Source organism: Schistocerca nitens, chromosome 7 (assembly GCF_023898315.1).
Source record: "Schistocerca nitens isolate TAMUIC-IGC-003100 chromosome 7, iqSchNite1.1, whole genome shotgun sequence".
In the NCBI taxonomy this organism is placed as follows: domain Eukaryota; kingdom Metazoa; phylum Arthropoda; class Insecta; order Orthoptera; family Acrididae; genus Schistocerca; species Schistocerca nitens.
This window is the reverse complement of record NC_064620.1, coordinates 42,133,727-42,151,944: the sequence shown is the minus strand read 5'-3', so window position 1 is coordinate 42,151,944 and position 18,218 is coordinate 42,133,727. Positions and strand designations below refer to the sequence as shown.

General features: G+C 46.0%; 1 protein-coding gene across 1 annotated transcript in view; it reads right to left on the bottom strand.

Moving 5' to 3' along the window:
* The window catches only part of LOC126195464 (CD151 antigen-like), a 176,790-nt gene extending 169,464 nt beyond the window's left edge, over positions 1-7,326 (bottom strand). Inside the window, exons 1-2 of the mRNA XM_049934090.1 lie at positions 7,249-7,326; positions 2,973-3,146 (exon numbers count right to left, since the gene is read on the bottom strand). Coding sequence (XP_049790047.1) covers positions 2,973-3,146; positions 7,249-7,326 — 252 coding nt within the window. The remainder of the gene's footprint in view (positions 1-2,972; positions 3,147-7,248) is intronic.
* Between the last annotated feature and the right edge of the window lie 10,892 nt (positions 7,327-18,218).

Genomic DNA, 18,218 nt, shown 5'->3' with positions numbered 1-18,218 from the left:
AAAACTCATGGCATCAATTGCAAACCATGGGTATGAAGAGCCATGTGCGCTTCCAGTCTTCCTATGCAACATTTTTGACTCGTCTTTGGCGCAGGTTCGAAGACTTCGGAATTTTTTGTGTGCTTCATCAAGAGTGATTCAGGGCTCATCGGCGAAACCTTGCCATCTGTTTTGACGGACTGTGATCTTTGTATCCATTAATTTTGACGTCCCATAGTTTCGGTCGTAGATGAATCGCATGTATAAAATTCACAAATCTCTTCTTCGTCAACTTCCCCGTTTTTAGTTTTTGTGCGCAAGTGAAAAATGTGTCTATATGTGCGCGCACAAACTTCTGAACAAAAGCAAATCGATATTGTCTTCGCTGAAACACGTGCCTGCAGCGCTGTCGGTGAGAAAAGTAAGAAATGAAGGTGAGACCGAGAGAGGAGCATTTACGGACAAGGACAGAGAGAGATTCTACGCTGCTACAGGAAATATACTCCACCCTTGGTGGACAATAGCGACAACCTCTGGGCAATACGTTGGCAGCGACGTGCAACATCAGATATATTGCCAGGCCATACCGCACAATTGCCGCAATGCAGTAATGTTGATGGCAACGCTATTGTGGCCAAATATTGCTGTTAAATATGGCCTATCTAAAAGCACCTTTACAGCATGCGGAGTAAATGAACACTTAAATTTTTCCGTGAGAGCTCAGATTACCCGTATTTTATTACGATGGTCTGCCTCCCTCTATAGGTGGGAATCAACAAAATATTTTGCCATTGGAAGAAGAAAGCTGGTGACTGACATTTCGTGGAAATATCTCGCTGCAAAGGAAAACGCCTGTGCTTTATTAACTGTCACCCCAACTCGTTTATCATATCCGTGACACTCTCTCTCCTCTTTCGCGGTAAAACAAAACGAGCTGGCCTACTTAGAACTGTTTAATGGTCTCCGTCAATCATACCTGGGAAGGATCCAGTAGTGTGCAGCAGCATTCCAGAAGCTGAGAACAAGTACGGTGCAGGTAGTCTCTTTGGAAGATTTGTAGTACCTAGCTAGTATTCTGCTAATAAAAAGTAGTTTCAGGTACGTTCAAAAATGGTTCAAATGTCTCTAAGCACTATGGTAATTAACTTCTGAGGTCATCAGTCCCCTAGAACTTGGAACTACTTAAATCTAACTAACCTAAGGACATCACATACATCCAAGCCCGAGGCAGGATTCGAACGTGCGACCGCAGCAGCAGCGCGGGTCCGGACTGAAGCGCCTAGAATCGCTCGGCTACCGCGGCCGGCTTTCAGGTACGTGTTGCATGCAAAATTTTCTGTGTAATGGTTCCAATTTAAGTTGTTCATAACCGTAATCGCTAGGTACCCAGGTAAATCGACAGCCTATTAGTTTTTGTGCGTAAGTGAAATTTAACTATATTATTTTTAGTACATGTGTAAGACCGCACACTTTTTAGTGTCTAGGGTCAATTGACATTTTTCGAATCATACAGATATCTTGTCTAAATCATTTTGTAATTCGTTTAGATCTTGTAATGTCCACCCCCGGTGGCTGAGTGGTCAGCGCGACGGAATGTCATACCTAACGGCCCGGGTTCGATTCCCGACTGGGTCGGAGATTTTCTCCGCTCAGGGACTGGGTGTTGTGTTGTCCTTAGTTTCTAGCTTTAACGTACCCTAATCTCTTATAGTTAAGGTAGTTTTTAGGATGGTAGATGTTAAAAGCATGGTGAGCAACGGCCAGCGTCTTGAGGGTCATTCCAAGACCCGGGCCGCCGCCCACAACCAGGTGACGGGCCATATTATACCTATAACTTCTCTATTCAGCTCTCTTCCTTCCTTCTTTCTAAATATTTAATTTCGTTTTGTTTATTAATATCTTACTTGATTTTGTATTAGTTATAAGTTTTTCTAATGCTGCACAAAAAAAAAAAAAAAAAAAATCAAATGGATCTAAACAGAGCCCGCCTCCACGTGGCGGGACACGGGCAACGGTGTGAGTGGGGACGGGAGCCGGTGTGGTGTTACTTTCAGTCACTGCGGACTCCGGACCCAGTCACAGCGGCTAAGTGGCAATATACGACCCACCATAAGAAATTAGACGGTGGGTCATAAAATATAAGCAGCTAGTGAAAAAAAAAAAAAAAAAAAAAAGTGTCCTTATCATCATCACTTCATCCCCATCGACACGCAAGTCGCCGAAAGAGTTGCACCAGGGGAACGGTCAACCCCACACGGCATTTCCATTTCCATCTTCTAATAACTTCATCCGGCGGAGGTTCGAGTCCTTCCTCGGACATGGGTGTGTGTGTTTGTCCTTAGGATAATTTAGGTTAAGTAGCGTGTAAGCTTAGGGACTGATGACCTGAGCAGTTAAGTCCCATAAGTTTTCACACACACACAATAACTTCTGCAGACGGTAAACGGCAGCACTATCTACAAACAAAGAGGGCAGTCCACATTATCTCTCACATCGTTTATATAGATTAAGAACAGCAAATAGCCTGTAGCACGTCCTTGGGCAGCGCCGGCCACGGCGTACCAGACTTCACGCGTGCGGTGCGTGCGGGCTGCGTGTCACCCGGTCTCGCTCGGTCCTTCTCAGAAGTAAACCACTCCTCAGTACCCATGTAATTAATTTCTACAAATAACGTTTCAGGAAAGCTGTAACTTCAAGGCTAAATAACGTCCATAGAAGGAGCAAGGTTTTTAAAAAACAAAGAACACAATCCATCCCGCCGTAGAAGAAAATGGTTCTGAGCACTATGGGACTTAACATCTGAGGTCATCAGTCCCCTAGACTTAAAACTATTTAAACCTAAGAACCTAAGGACAGCACACACATCCAGGCCCGAGGCAGGATTCGAACCTGCGACCGTAGCAGCAGCGCGGTTCCGGACTGAAGTGCCTAGAACCGCTCGGCCACATCGGCCGGCCCCGCCGTAGAGCGTAGCTCCGGGGACGTGGGGATACTTGTATGTTTATGCGCCTGCCAGCTTCAGAACATCTCGGAGGCACCTGCGGCTCCTCCTCCAAGGCTGCTGGGTTCGTTGCAGGTAGTGGGCTCTCTGCCCGCGTCGTCTCCTCGTTCTGCCGTTCCAGCGGTACAGGGGTCGTCTCTATCTGTCGTTGCTGTCCCGCCTCTCTCTCAGGCAACAACACATTGGCAGGCTACACTCGATCTATTGAGACGGTTTGCTGCTTTCCACGCAACTCTATCTTCATCGTGTGACTGTCTCTTGCTAATATCTTGGCCGGTCCAAACTAATGTCGTTGCAGGGGCGGTCGTATAGCATCTGTTCGAAACCGCACATGGGAACACTGCCCCAGGTACCCTCTCCGTGGCGAGAACCCGGTGCCGGACGTAGCTTGAAAATGTGTTCTCGCGCTTGCTGCAACACATAGGGCATGTCTCTCGCTGTTTCTTCCGAAGGAGCAGAAAAAAATGCTGGTGATAGGCAAAGGGCTTCCTCATAAACCCTCATAAACAACCTCTGCTGTGGAAGCTCCTAAATGAGGTTTGAAAGCGGTCGGTAAGTCCAACAACACCACTGGTAAGGCTGAAGCCCAGCTCTTTGCGTGGCACATCAAGGCATCCTTCAAGGTCCTGTGTCAGCCCTCGACCATGCCATTACTTTCAGGGTGATAGGCTGTCGTGTGGTGATACCGGAATCCACACAAGTTTTCCATCTCTAAAAACTAGGTCGATTCAAGCTGGCGGCTCTGGTCTGTGGTCACATGTAGGGGGCAACCGAAACGAGCAGTCAAACTTGCCAAAAACACTCTAGTTGTCGGGCTTGTCGTGGACACCAGATGTCATTAGATTTGCTGAATGCGAATGTAATAGGTTTGTACTACGTATAAATGGTGAATGCTCTGACCTCAGTATAGGGACGGAAATACTTCACAGCTTCGTACATTACCAGAAGTTCTCCGTCGTACGCACTCCATTTGACCTGCGCTGCTGTGGGTTTGTGTGAGAAGAAACCCAGAGGCTGCCTGCAGTCTTCTGCAAATTGATGGGGGGCTGCTTCTATTGCCTGTTGATTTGGTTCGACCACTATGGCCAATGGTGCACGGAGTACTGGGTGTGCCAGGAGAACCATTTTCTGCAGGTCTGCTTTCACCTGGCGAAATGCCTTCTGCATGTCTGGGATCCACTTCAGGGGCTGCTTGCCAATCGTGTTCTTTCCCCGCCAGTGCCGCTGCCAATGACGCCTGAACCTCGGCTGCCTGTGGCGGGTGTCGAGTGCAGAAATTGACTGCCTCTAGAAATCTTTTAAGTTCTTGGTAATCAGTTGAAAGAGGTACTTCTTCCATTATCGCTATTTTATCCGTCAGGAGGCCCATTCCACCTGCCGACACCGTATGACCCAAAAATGTCACCTGCTGCTGTCGGAAGGTGCATTTCTCCTCGCTGGTAACTATTCAGTATTACTTAATTGTTTGGTAAACAGACCTGAAGTGTTCTTCATGCAACTCTTTTGTCTCTGAGTACGCCAATATATCATCTAGGTACGCGAAATGGGTAGATCACATAACTAATGAGGAAGTATTGAATAGGATTGGGGAGAAGAGAGGTTTGTGGCACGACCTGCCTAGAAGAAGGGATCGGTGGGTAGGACATGTTCTAAGGCATCAAGGGATCACCAATTTAGTATTGGAGGGCAGCGTGGAGGGTAAAAATCGTAGAGGGAGACCAAGAGATGAATACACTAAGCAGATTCAGAAGGATGTAGGTTGCGGTAGGTACTGGGAGATGAAGAGGCTTGTACAGGATAGAGTAGTATGGAGAGCTGCATCAAACCAGTCTCAGGACTGAAGACCACAACAACAACAACGCGAAATAACACATTAAACGCCGTAATATCTCGTCCACTAACCTCTGCCACGTGTGCGCCGCGTTATTAAGGCCGAAAGGCATTCAGACGTATTCGAACCACCCGGAAGGTATTGCGACTGCCGTCTTTGGTATATCTGCCTCTGCTACTAATATCTGATGTATGACCTCTTACAGTCAATCGCGCTAAAGGCTGTCGATCCTGAAAGGACATTAGTAAAATCCCTGAGGTTGGGTACCGGGTAAGAGTCTGGAAGTGTGAGGGCGTTTGACTTCCTACAGTCACCACAATGTCTCCAAGTACCAAAAATGTTCAAATGTGTGTGAAATCTTATGGGACTTAACTGCTAAGGTCATCAGTCCTAAGCTGACACACTACTTAACATAAATTATCCTAAGGACAAACACACACACCCATGCCCGAGGGAGGACTCGAACCTCCGCCGGACTCCAAGTACCATCCCTCGTTTTTGATAAGTGCAAAGGACTATCGGAATTACGTAACACACCTGGTTTTAGCTAACCCTCGATTTGCTTTGCCGCTATTAAGCGATCTGGGGCTAGCCTTGTTGGTCGTTGTAATACTGGCAGATCTGACCTGGTTATAATGTGTTGAACTGTGTTATGTGACACCGCTAGCTGAAGCGCCCTTGTGCTGCCATTTTCGCCCCGTGCCACCCTTTATGCTTGCGACGTATGTCTCATCGAAGCGCACCTATGACGACTTCATCATCTCTTTTAATAAGTGCAGCATTGATATTTATCTCCATTCACATATTACACACCTAATATGGTCTCCGACACCTCCGCTTGCACGATGTTCCTATGGTAACTCTGTCTAAATCCTAAATCCATCTTCATTTCGTCGGTGGCATAATTCGTTATCGGTGACGCATTTGTCGCCGCGAGGTGCACCTGTGAAGTTGCAGTGGTAGTCTGATAATGCTTGAGTGGCAGTGCAGTGCACTCACGTGTTTAACGTGTGACCTCTATGAAGGGGAGAATAACGTTGGCAAACTGCTCACCATCCTGCTGGCTCCCTCGACGTGCCCACCTCCTCGCTGAAGGCGCTTCTGTGGGATCTCGCGGCCTGCCGCGCCTACTGCCGTCGTCGCCGTTTGGATAAACACACGGTCTTGTACCTCTTCTACATCTACAGCTATTCTCCGAAAGCCACCTGATGGTGTGTGGCGGAGGGTACCTTCAGTACCTCTATCGGTTCTCCCTTCTATTCCAGTCTCGTAAAGTTCGTGGAAAGAAAGATTGTCAATATGCCTCACTGTGGGCTCTAATCTCTCTGATTTTATCCTAATGGTTTCTTCGCGAGCTACACGCAGGAGGGAGCAATATACTGCTTGACTCCTCGGTGAAGGTATGTTCTCGAAACTTCAACAAAAGCCCGTACCGAGCTACTGAGCGTCTCTCTTGCAGAGTCTTCCACTGGAGTTTATCTATCATATCTGTAACGCTTTCACGATTACTAAATCATCTTGTAACGGAGCACGCTGCTCTCCGTTGGATCTCCTCTATCTCCTCTATGAACCCCACCTGTCACGCATCCCACACCGGTGAGCAGTATTCAAGCAGTGGGCGAACAAGTGTACTGTAACCTACTTCCTTTTTTCGGACTGCAATTCCTTAGGATTCTTCCAATGAATCTCAGTCTGGCATCTGCTTTACCGACGATTGATTTTATATGGTCATTCCATTTTAAATCACTCCTAATGCGTACTCCCAGATAATTTACGGAATTAACTGCTTCCAGTTGCTGGCCTGCTATTTTGTAGCTAAATTAAAAGGGAACTATCTTTATATGTATTCGCAGCACATTACACTTGTCTACATTGAGATTCAATTGCCATTCCCTGCACCATGCGTCAATTCGCTGCAGATCCTCCTGCATTTCAGTACAATTTTCCATTGTTACAACCTCTCGATATACAGCATAATCCGCAAAAAGCCTCATTGAACTTCCGATGTTATCAACAAGGTCAGTTATACATATTGTGAATAGCAACGGTCCTACGACACTCCCCTGCGGCACACCTGAAATCACTCTTACTTCGGGAGACTTCTCTCCATTGAGAATGACATGCTGCGTTCTGTTATCTAGGAACTCTTCAATCCAATCACACAATTGGTCTGATAGTCCATATGCTCTTACTTTGTTCATTAAAAGACTGTGGGGAACTGTATCAAACGCCTTGCGCAAGTCAAGAAACACGGCATCTATCTGGCAACCCGAGTCTATGGCCCTCTGAGTCTCGTGGACGAATAGCGGGAGCTGGGTTTCACACAATCGTCTTATTCGAAACCCAGAGTAGATTACCAGTCTCCAGAAAAGTCATTATACTCCAACATAATACGTGCTGCAAACACGTCGCCAAACCGCCGGTGGCACCAACACACCTTCTCCTGCTGGTGGCTGCTGTTAGTCCCGTTGTTATCTTTCTTTTGACCAGGTGAGATCTTCACGTACTTTAACATCTGCGATACTTGTCGTTATAAGACGTCAACTTGTCCCGTAAGTTCATGCAGCTGCCGGCTCTTCCGTATAACTGCGGTGGGTCTCTTATTGCGCACAACTTGCCACAACCGGTGCGTATTGTCCATTGTTTCGTAAACTTTGCCTGCCATCGTTATCAATGTCTGGGCATTGTCTTTTGCACCACCTTGACTACACCAGGCAGCTGTGCCAGCCGAATGTGCCTCAGTGCCATGTCTGGTAAGTCTTCTTCTCCGACGACGGCCCGTAGGTATCGTCAATACTCGGAGGGGTTGCTCTCGCCGACCATTTTATTTTTCAGCAAGTGTATGAGTTGTTCTAGTGCTTTAGACATTCTGTCGAGCAATAACGTCTTTAAAAATGTATATTGCCGTTCCGTCGAGGGCGAAGTATTACACTGAAGGGCCATAGAAACTAGTACACCTGCCTGGTATCATATGGGGCCCCCGCGAGCATGCTGAAGTGCCGCTACACGACGTGGCATGGACTCGACTAATGCCTGTAGTAGTGCTGGAGGGAACTGACACCATCAATCCTGCAGGGCTGTCCATAAATCCGAGCCGAGCGAGGTAGCAGTGCGGTCTTAGGCACCTTGTCACGGTTCGCGCGGCTGCTCCCGTCGGAGGTTCGAATCCTCTCTCGGGCATGGGTGTGTGTGTTGTCTTTAGGGTAAGTTAGTTTAAGTTAGATTAAGTAGTGTGTAACCTGAGTTATAAGAGTCGAGGGGCATGAAAGAGAAGCGGTGGTTGGGAAGGGAGTGAGACAGGGTTGTAGCCTCTCCCCGATGTTATTCAATCTGTATATTGAGCAAGCAGGGAAGGAAACAAATATCAGATGAACAGCAACAAAAGCAAAACGAGGATAATGAAATGTAATCGAATTAAGTCGGGTGATGCTGAGGGAATTAGATTAGGAAATCAGACACTTAAAGTAGTAAAGGAGCAAAATAACTGATGATGGTCGAAGTAGAGAAGATATAAAATGTAGACTGGCAATGGCAAGGAAAACGTTTTTGAAGAAGAGAAATTTGTTAACATCGAGTATAGATTTAAGCGTCAGGAAGTCGTTTCTGAAAGTACACTCCTGGAAATGGAAAAAAGAACACATTGACACCGGTGTGTCAGACCCACCATACTTGCTCCGGACACTGCGAGAGGGCTGTACAAGCAATGATCACACGCACGGCACAGCGGACACACCAGGAACCGCGGTGTTGGCCGTCGAATGGCGCTAGCTGCGCAGCATTTGTGCACCGCCGCCGTCAGTGTCAGCCAGTTTGCCGTGGCATACGGAGCTCCATCGCAGTCTTTAACACTGGTAGCATGCCGCGACAGCGTGGACGTGAACCGTATGTGCAGTTGACGGACTTTGAGCGAGGGCGTATAGTGGGCATGCGGGAGGCCGGGTGGACGTACCGCCGAATTGCTCAACACGTGGGGCGTGAGGTCTCCACAGTACATCGATGTGGTCGGCGGAAGGTGCACGTGCCCGTCGACCTGGGACCGGACCGCAGCGACGCACGGATGCACGCCAAGACCGTAGGATCCTACGCAGTGCCGTAGGGGACCGCACCGCCACTTCCCAGCAAATTAGGGACACTGTTGCTCCTGGGGTATCGGCGAGGACCATTCGCAACCGTCTCCATGAAGCTGGGCTACGGTCCCGCACACCGTTAGGCCGTCTTCCGCTCACGCCCCAACATCGTGCAGCCCGCCTCCAGTGGTGTCGCGACAGGCGTGAATGGAGGGACGAATGGAGACATGTCGTCTTCAGCGATGAGAGTCGCTTCTGCCTTGGTGCCAATGATGGTCGTATGCGTGTTTGGCGCCGTGCAGGTGAGCGCCACAATCAGGACTGCATACGACCGAGGCACACAGGGCCAACACCCGGCATCATGGTGTGGGGAGCGATCTCCTACACTGGCCGTACACCACTGGTGATCGTCGAGGGGACACTGAATAGTGCACGGTACATCCAAACCGTCATCGAACCCATCGTTCTACCATTCCTAGACCGGCAAGGGAACTTGCTGCTCCAACAGGACAATGCACGTCCGCATGTATCCCGTGCCACCCAACGTGCTCTAGAAGGTGTACGTCAACTACCCTGGCCAGCAAGATCTCCGGATCTGTCCCCCATTGAGCATGTTTGGGACTGGATGAAGCGTCGTCTCACGCGGTCTGCACGTCCAGCACGAACGCTGGTCCAACTGAGGCGCCAGGTGGAAATGGCATGGCAAGCCGTTCCACAGGACTACATCCAGCATCTCTACGATCGTCTCCATGGGAGAATAGCAGCCTGCATTGCTGCGAAAGGTGGATATACACTGTACTAGTGCCGACATTGTGCATGCTCCGTTGCCTGTGTCTATGTGCCTGTGGTTCTGTCAGTGTGATCATGTGATGTATCTGACCCCAGGAATGTGTCAATAAAGTTTCCCCTTCCTGGGACAATGAATTCACGGTGTTCTTATTTCAATTTCCAGGAGTGTGTATGTATGGAGTGTAGCCATGTATGGACGTGAAACATGGACGATAAATAGTTTGGACAAGAATAGAATAGAAGCTTTCGAAATGTGGTGCTACAGAAGAATGCTGAAGATTAGGTGGGTAGATCACATAACTAATGGTGCAGTATTGAATAGAATTGGGGAGAAGAGGAGTTTGTGGCACAACTAGACAAAAAGAAGGGACCGGTTAGTAGGACATGTTCTGAGGCATCAAGGGATCACAAATTTAGCATTGGAGGGCAGCGTGGAGGGCAAAAATCGTAGAGGGAGACCAAGAGATGAATACACTAATCGGATTCAGAAGGATGTAGGTTGCAGTAGGTACTGTTAGATGAAGAAGCTTGCACAGGATAGGGTAGCATGGAGAGCTGCACCAAACCAGTCTCAGGACTGAAGACCACAACAACAACAAATAATATTCTTGTCTTGGGAGCTTGGTGCGAGCGGAGGTGTTTAAACACAGAACAGTGATCCTGGAGCCACTCTGCAGCAATTCTGGACGTGTGGAGTTTCTCATTGTCCTACTGGAATTGCCCAAGTCCGTCGGAATGCACAATGGACATGAATGGATCCAGTTGATCAGGCAGGATGCTTCCGTACGTGTCACCTGTCAGAGTCGTATCTAGACGTATCAGGCGTCTCATATTATTCCAGCTGCACACGCTCCACACCATTACAGAGCCTCCACCAGCTTGAACAGTCCCCTGCTGACATGCAGGGTCCATGGATTCATGAGGTTGTCTCCATACCCGTACACGTCCATCCGCTCGATACAATTTGAAAAGAGACTCGTACGACGAGGTAACATGTATCCAATCAACAGTCCAACATCGGTGTTGACGGGCCCAGGCGAGGCTTAAAGCTGTGTGTCGTGCAGTGATTAAGGGTACACGAGTGATCCTTCGGTTCCGGAAGCCCATATCGATTATGTTTCGTTGAATAGTTCGCACGCTGACACTAGGTGAGGGCCCAGCATTGAAATCTGCAGCAATTTTTCGGAAGGGTTTCGCTTTTGTCACGTTGAACGATTCTCTTCAGTCGTCGTTGGCCCGTTCTTGCAGGATCTTTTTCCTGTAGCAGCGATGTCGGAAATTTGATGACTTATCGGATTCCCGATATTCACGGTACGCTCGTGAAATGGTCGCACGGGAATATCCCCACTTCTTCGCTAGCTCGGAGATGCTTTGTCCCATCGCTCGTGCGCCGACTATAACACCACGTTCACACTCACTTAAATCTTGATAACCTGCCACTGTAGCAGCAGTAACCGATGTATCAACTGCGCCAGATACTTGTCGTACATAGGCGTTGCCGACTGCAGCACTCTATTCTGCCTGTTTATATATCTCTGTGTTTGAATACACGTGCCTACACGAGTTACTTTCGCGCTTCCGTGTATGCCCGCGACTATAGCAGCTGCTTTGGCGTCTAATGCGTTTACGGCGACCGCAGACCTTGTGTGTTCATCGGTTACTTAATTTTGTTCTAACGCCAGTTCAAGCATCGCGAACCAAATTTCCGGTTTTTCGCTGCACATCTGCCGCTAACTGTCGTCCTTCGACTTATCGCTGGCGTATTTTCCTATTCTATTGCCGATTGCGGCTCCCTTAGTTGTCTTTGTAGCTCGCCTTGCATGCTTTCTAACTGTTCTCGGTCTACGTTCCGCGTCGTTCTCGGACCCGACGGTATCGACCGTCTCTGTATTACCACGGCGGGGTCACCTCTTCATAGCGCTCCTCAGTATCCATGTAATTAATTTCTACAAATACTGTTTCAGGAAAGGAATAACTTTATTCGCAAAAGGCTGAATCTGTTCCATACAAGGAGCGAAGCTAAAAAAAAAAAACACGAATATAATAAGAATAAAGAATATTCTCTGTGTGCCCAACCTGGTGACGGCGATTCGCACAAAAGTACCCGGAACACCGCAACATTTCACTTCGGTTTGCCGTACGGCATTTTACGATCGGCACTCTGTTTAACCTTCTCTATTTGTTGGTGCTATGAAGCACGTCCACAGATCCAATGGCTGTTACCACAGAAAGAGGCAGCCTAGTGAACTATCGTCATAATCCTTTAAAATGAACAGGAATGTGAAAAGAGAGGGATGAGAATTCTCCGTTCGCATAAGTGACAGGTACTGCATATTTACTACGAAATGACGTTACAGTACCATGCACAAAGAATTTAAGAATTTAACTGACAAAAAATTACAGCGATCGGCATACAGCATTCATTGTTCCGTACATCAAAAAGCACTTTGTGCTAGATTTGCAGGCCTGGAGCACGGAAGAAGGTGGCGGCATGAACTGCAAAATACCTGAGGTCGCGTACTTTATTCCATTGTCGGCTGTACGCTTTTCAGTGGAACTGAACGAAGAGTGTGGAGGCTTCAAATATTGCTGCAGAGTAGGTTAAGGCAATGAGCAAGCCTGGTACGGTTTTTCGGGTTAAAACTCGCTGCTGTTGAATTCATGAAAGAAAAAGGAGAGCAGGAACGAAAATCAGAACATTTGAAATAGAGTCCGGATCTCCCATCTTAAGTGGATTTGACTGCAGATTGCCCGTAGTAAGACATTACAAGGTAACGTCTTTGTGATCTGATGGGGATGCATTTAAAAAGAAAACTGCACTGTAGAAGGGACACGCTCTGACAAAGACGGTCCAGTTGCCTAGGCTGACTGTCATTAAAGAAAATACAAAGACAGCTTGGTATGTCGGGGGGAGAGGGGGGGAGGGGCAGCCAGTCGGACGCTCAGGCCCAAGTTTGTGGCCCACAAGTCGAAATCCTGGTCGCACCTGTTCTTGGGGAACCAAAGATATCACTTCGTTTTCATTAGATGTCACGTCAGTTGCTATGAACTGTGACCTGTCTCATAGGAAATCTCGGTTCTAGTGCCACAGATGAGACGATACTTCACAGGCGTGCAGTTTGATTAGAAGGAGTTAGTGAGGAACGATGTGGAAAGTCTTATGGAAAAACAGAATTATGGAATAGCCTTGAGAAACTCTGGCTTTAGCACTCATTTCATTGTGTGAATGAAGAAACAGTTGTGTTTCACACGAACGATATTTTCTAAAACCGAAACGCTTGTCTTTCAGGTATGTCATAATACTGGTATGTAGTATATATTCCAAAATTGTTCTATAATAGATGTAAATCATATAGATCTGTTATTCATAGAATTACTTCCATTTGCTAATGTGATCTGTCAGACTTCCAGTCTCGTACCTGTTGGTGCTTCACACTGGATTTTTCCTCCAGTTATTGAAAAATTTTTATGTCCAAAACACTGCCCCTCGCTGGTAAAGACAACTTGTGTTTTGCAAATATTTTCTTAAATATTGGTTTCATAATTTCATGTCATGCACAAATTGACTGCAATGAATAACTAAGTGAACAATTAATTTTGCTTGGAGCATTCACATCTGTTGATTACCTGTGTTGTCTCCAGATAGAAAACAAGTGAGAATTACCTGAACAGCACGTTGTTCTATATTTTCGTAGAAAATATTTAATATAATACTGTTGCGAAGGGCAAATTTAATGACCATGCTGCAGTTAGAGAGGATTAATAAGCATTAGCTGGAGATTCGCAGCAAATTCAAAGCCCGATTTCACGGATTTCGGGATTTAATCGTATTATTTCGAGAGCAAGGAAAGAAATAAATTACGCCTGCAATTAGGACTGACGTGTACTTACTTTTCATTTTGAATAGGCGCAGTGTTTGGTCCGAATGCATCATTTCAGGTGTTGACGCATATTCGAGATTGAAAAGTTCACATCCATACAGCCGGCCATGATACGTGAAAAGGGTCCCCGTTACATTCAGAGGCCGCACGGGCAGCGTGATTAAGCTCGTTTAGTGCTCTCTGCCATTTCCAGAAACGAGAGTACTACGCGAGGTGACGCAATAGTTTACACGCAGGACGCGCATCCGCGGCGACGGTGCTCCATATCCCTGTCCGACCAGCCTGGTTAAGGTTTACCGTGATTTCCGTAAACCGATTGAGGCGAACGCCGAGACGATGCCTGTGAGAATGATACAGCCAATTTCGTTTTTTTTTTTTTTTTTTTTTGTCGTCAGTCTACTGACTGGTTTGATGCGGCCCGCCACGAATTCCTTTCCTGTGCTAACCTCTTCATCTCAGAGTAGCACTTGCAACCTACGTCCTCAATTATTTGCTTGACGTATTCCAATCTCTGTCTTCCTCTACAGTTTTTGTCCTCTACAGCTCCCTCTAGTACCATGGAAGTCATTCCCTCATGCCTTAGCAGATGTCCTATCATCCTGTCCCTTCTCCTTATCAGTGTTTTCCACATATTCCTTTCCTCTCCGATTCTGGATAGAACCTCCTCATTCCTTACCTTATCAGTCCACCTAATTTTCAACATTCGTCTATAGCACCACATTTCAAATGCTTCGATTCTCTTCTGTTCCGATTTTCCCACAGTCCATGTTTCACTACCATACAATGCTGTACTCCAGACGTACATCCTCAGAAATTTCTTCCTCAAATTAAGGCCGGTATTTGATATTAGTAGACTTCTCTTGGCCAGAAATGCCTTTTTTGCCATAGCGAGTCTGCTTTTGATGTCCTCCTTGCTCCGTCCGTCATTGGTTATTTTACTGCCTAGGTGGCAGAATTCCTTAACTTCATTAACTTCGTTACCATCAATCCTGATGTTAAGTTTCTCGCTGTTCTCATTTCTACTACTTCTCATTACCTTCGTCTTTCTCCGATTTACTCTCAAACCATACTGTGTACTCATTAGACCGTTCATTCCGTTCAGCAGATCATTTAATTCTTCTTCACTTTCACTCAGGATAGCAATGTCATCAGCGAATCGTATCATTGATATCCTTTCACCTTGTATTTTAATTCCACTCCTGAACCTTTCTTTTATTTCCATCATTGCTTCCTCGATGTACAGATTGAAGAGTAGGGGCGAAAGGCTACAGCCTTGTCTTACACCCCTCTTAATACGAGCACTTCGTTCTTGATCGTCCACTCTTATTATTCCCTCTTGGTTGTTGTACATATTGTATACGACCCGTTTCTCCCTATAGCTTACCCCTACTTTTTTCAGAATCTCGAACAGCTTGCACCATTTTATATTGTCGAACGCTTTTTCCAGGTCGACAAATCCTATGAAAGTGTCTTGATTTTTCTTTAGCCTTGCTTCCATTATTAGCCGTAACGTCAGAATTGCCTCTCTCGTCCCTTTACTTTTCCTAAAGCCAGACTGATCGTCACCTAGAGCATTCTCAATTTTCTTTTCCATTCTTCTGAATATTATTCTTGTAAGCAGCTTCGATGCATGAGCTGTTAAGCTGATTGTGCGATAATTCTCGCACTTGTCAGCTCTTGCCGTCTTCGGAAGTGTGTGGATGATGCTTTTCCCAAAGGCAGATGGTTTGTCGCCAGACTCATATATTCTACACACCAACGTGAATAGTCGTTTTGTTGCCACTTCCCCCAATGATTTTAGAAATTCTGATGGAATGTTACTTATCCCTTCTGCCTTATTTGACCGTAAGTCCTCCAAAGCTCTTTAAATTCCGATTCTAATACTGGATCCCCTATCTCTTCTAAATCGACTCCTGTTTCTTCTTCTATCACATCAGACAAATCTTCACCCTCATAGAGGCTTTCAATGTATTCTTTCCACCTATCTGCTCTCTCCTCTGCATTTAACAGTGGAATTCCCGTTGCACTCTTAATGTTACCACCGTTGCTTTTAATGTCACCAAAGGTTGTTTTGACTTTCCTGTATGCTGAGTCTGTCCTTCCGACAATCATATCTTTTTCGATGTCTTCACATTTTTCCTGCAGCCATTTCATCTTAGCTTCCCTGCAATTCCTATTTATTTCAATCCTCAGCGACTTGTATTTCTGTATTCCTGATTTTCCCGGAACATGTTTGTACTTCCTCCTTTCATCAATGAACTGAAGTATTTCTTCTGTTACCCATGGTTTCTTCGCAGCTACCTTCTTTGTACCTATGTTTTCCTTCCCAACTTCTGTGATGGCCCTTTTTAGAGATGTCCATTCCTCTTCAACTGTACTGCCTACTGCGCTATTCCTTATTGCTGTATCTATAGCGTTAGAGAACTTCAAACGTATCTCGTCATTCCTTAGTACTTCCGTATCCAACTTCCTTGCGTATTGATTCTTCCTGACTAATGTCTTGAACTTCAGCCTACTCTTCATCACTACTATATTGTGATCTGAGTCTATATCTGCTCCTGGGTACGCCTTACAATCCAGTATCTGATTTCGGAATCTCTGTCTGACCATGATGTAATCTAATTGAAATATTCCCGTATCTCCCGGCCTTTTCCAATTATACCTCCTCCTCTTGTGATTCTTGAACAGGGTATTCGCTATTACTAGCTGAAACTTGTTACAGAACTCAATTAGTCTTTCTCCTCTTTCATTCCTCGTCCCAAGCCCATATTCTCCTGTAACCTTTTCTTCTACACCTTCCCCTACAACTGCATTCCAGTCGCCCATGACTATTAGATTTTCGTTCCCCTTTACATACTGCATTACTCTTTCAATATCCGCATACACTTTCTCTATCTGTTCATCTTCAGCTTGCGACGTCGGCATGTATACCTGAACTATCGTTGTCGGTGTTGGTCTGCTGTCGATTCTGATTAGAACAACCCGGTCACTGAACTGTTCACAGTAACACACCCTCTGCCCTACCTTCCTATTCATAACGAATCCTACACCTGTTATACCATTTTCTGCTGCTGTTGATATTACCCGATACTCATCTGACCAGAAATCCTTGTGTTCCTTCCACTTCACTTCACTGACCCCTACTATATCTAGATTGAGCCTTTGCATTTCCCTTTTCAGATTTTCTAGTTTCCCTACCACGTTCAAGCTTCTGACATTCCACGCCCCGACTTGTAGAACATTACCCTTTCGTTGATTAATCTTTTTCTCATGGTAACCTCCCCCTTTGCAGTCCCCTCCCGGAGATCCGAATGGGGAACTATTCCGGAATCTTTTGCCAATGGAGAGATCATCATGACACTTCTTCAATTACAGGCCACATGTCCTGTGGATACACGTTACGTGTCTTTAATGCAGTGGTTTCCATTGCCTTCTGCATCCTCATGTCGTTGATCATTGCTGATTCTTCCGCCTTTAGGGGCAATTTCCCACCCCTAGGACAAGAGAGTGCCCTGAACCTCTATCCGCTCCTCCGCCCTCTTTGACAAGGCCGTTGGCAGAATGAAGCTGACTTCTTATGCCGGAAGTCTTCGGCCGCCAATGCTGATTATTTATCAAAATTTAGGCAGTGGCGGGGATCGAACCCGGGACCGAAGAGGCTTATTGATTATGAATCAAAGACGCTACCTCTAGACCACGGGTATCCTCCCTATTGAATCTTAATCCTCGGCAAATCCGAGTCTTTGCTCCATCCTGTAATCGTAATTTTCCTTGAATTTCACATCAAGAGGTACGATTTTCTAGCTAAGCACCTGTTTCAGGAAAAGTTAAATTTTAATTATGTACTGTGTGATCCATCTAATAGACGCGTCACCCAAATGTACTGTAAAGAAGTCCTCAATGAGCAACGTAAAGTTCTTTCTCTTATCTACAGTAATTAAAGAGACGTCGGTATCAGTTTCGTTTTTACAAATGGAACTACGGTAATTTCTGCTGGTAGCATCGTAATCCTAAAAGAGATGAAAACAAGTGTATTTCAGTCTTCAAATCCGAATATCAGATTCAGAGCATTTTGCGTGTTTATTATTCAGGGTCTATCTGTTTTGAACACTTATGCGGAAGTTCCTGACTTCATACCGAAATAATTAAATGCATCAAGTCGGATGAGGAGGAAACAGAATGCTGCAACGACGTGGTCTCCGTATCAAAGAGGCGTAGAGGAAATGTAGCGTTCAGCCTGTCTGTGACGTTCACGTGTAGAGTGCTGATTAACTGTCAAAAAATAAATGTGTTTCACAAACCAAGAGAAACAATATATGCTACTTCTTTAAGGAGAAAGGAGAAGGAAGGCGAAGAAAACAAGTGGATTGAGGCATAAATATATCCGTACTGACTATGTCCAACGAAAATGTAGTTAAGCGTACGTTAGATAAATTATTATTGAAAAGGCACTGAAATACAAGGCAAAGGGTAAGGAGAGAAGATTGGAATCAGCGGAGCGAACGAAATACAGGGTGACCTAAAGGTCCCTTAACATTTGAAAATGCACTAGTGCATGGAATAATATATGTAGAGACGTAAAACTTAACACACAGGCCTGAAATAACAGGGGGTTTACTGAAACCAAAAACGAGTGCAAAAACAGGCCAACAGATGGCTCTGGTCAGCAA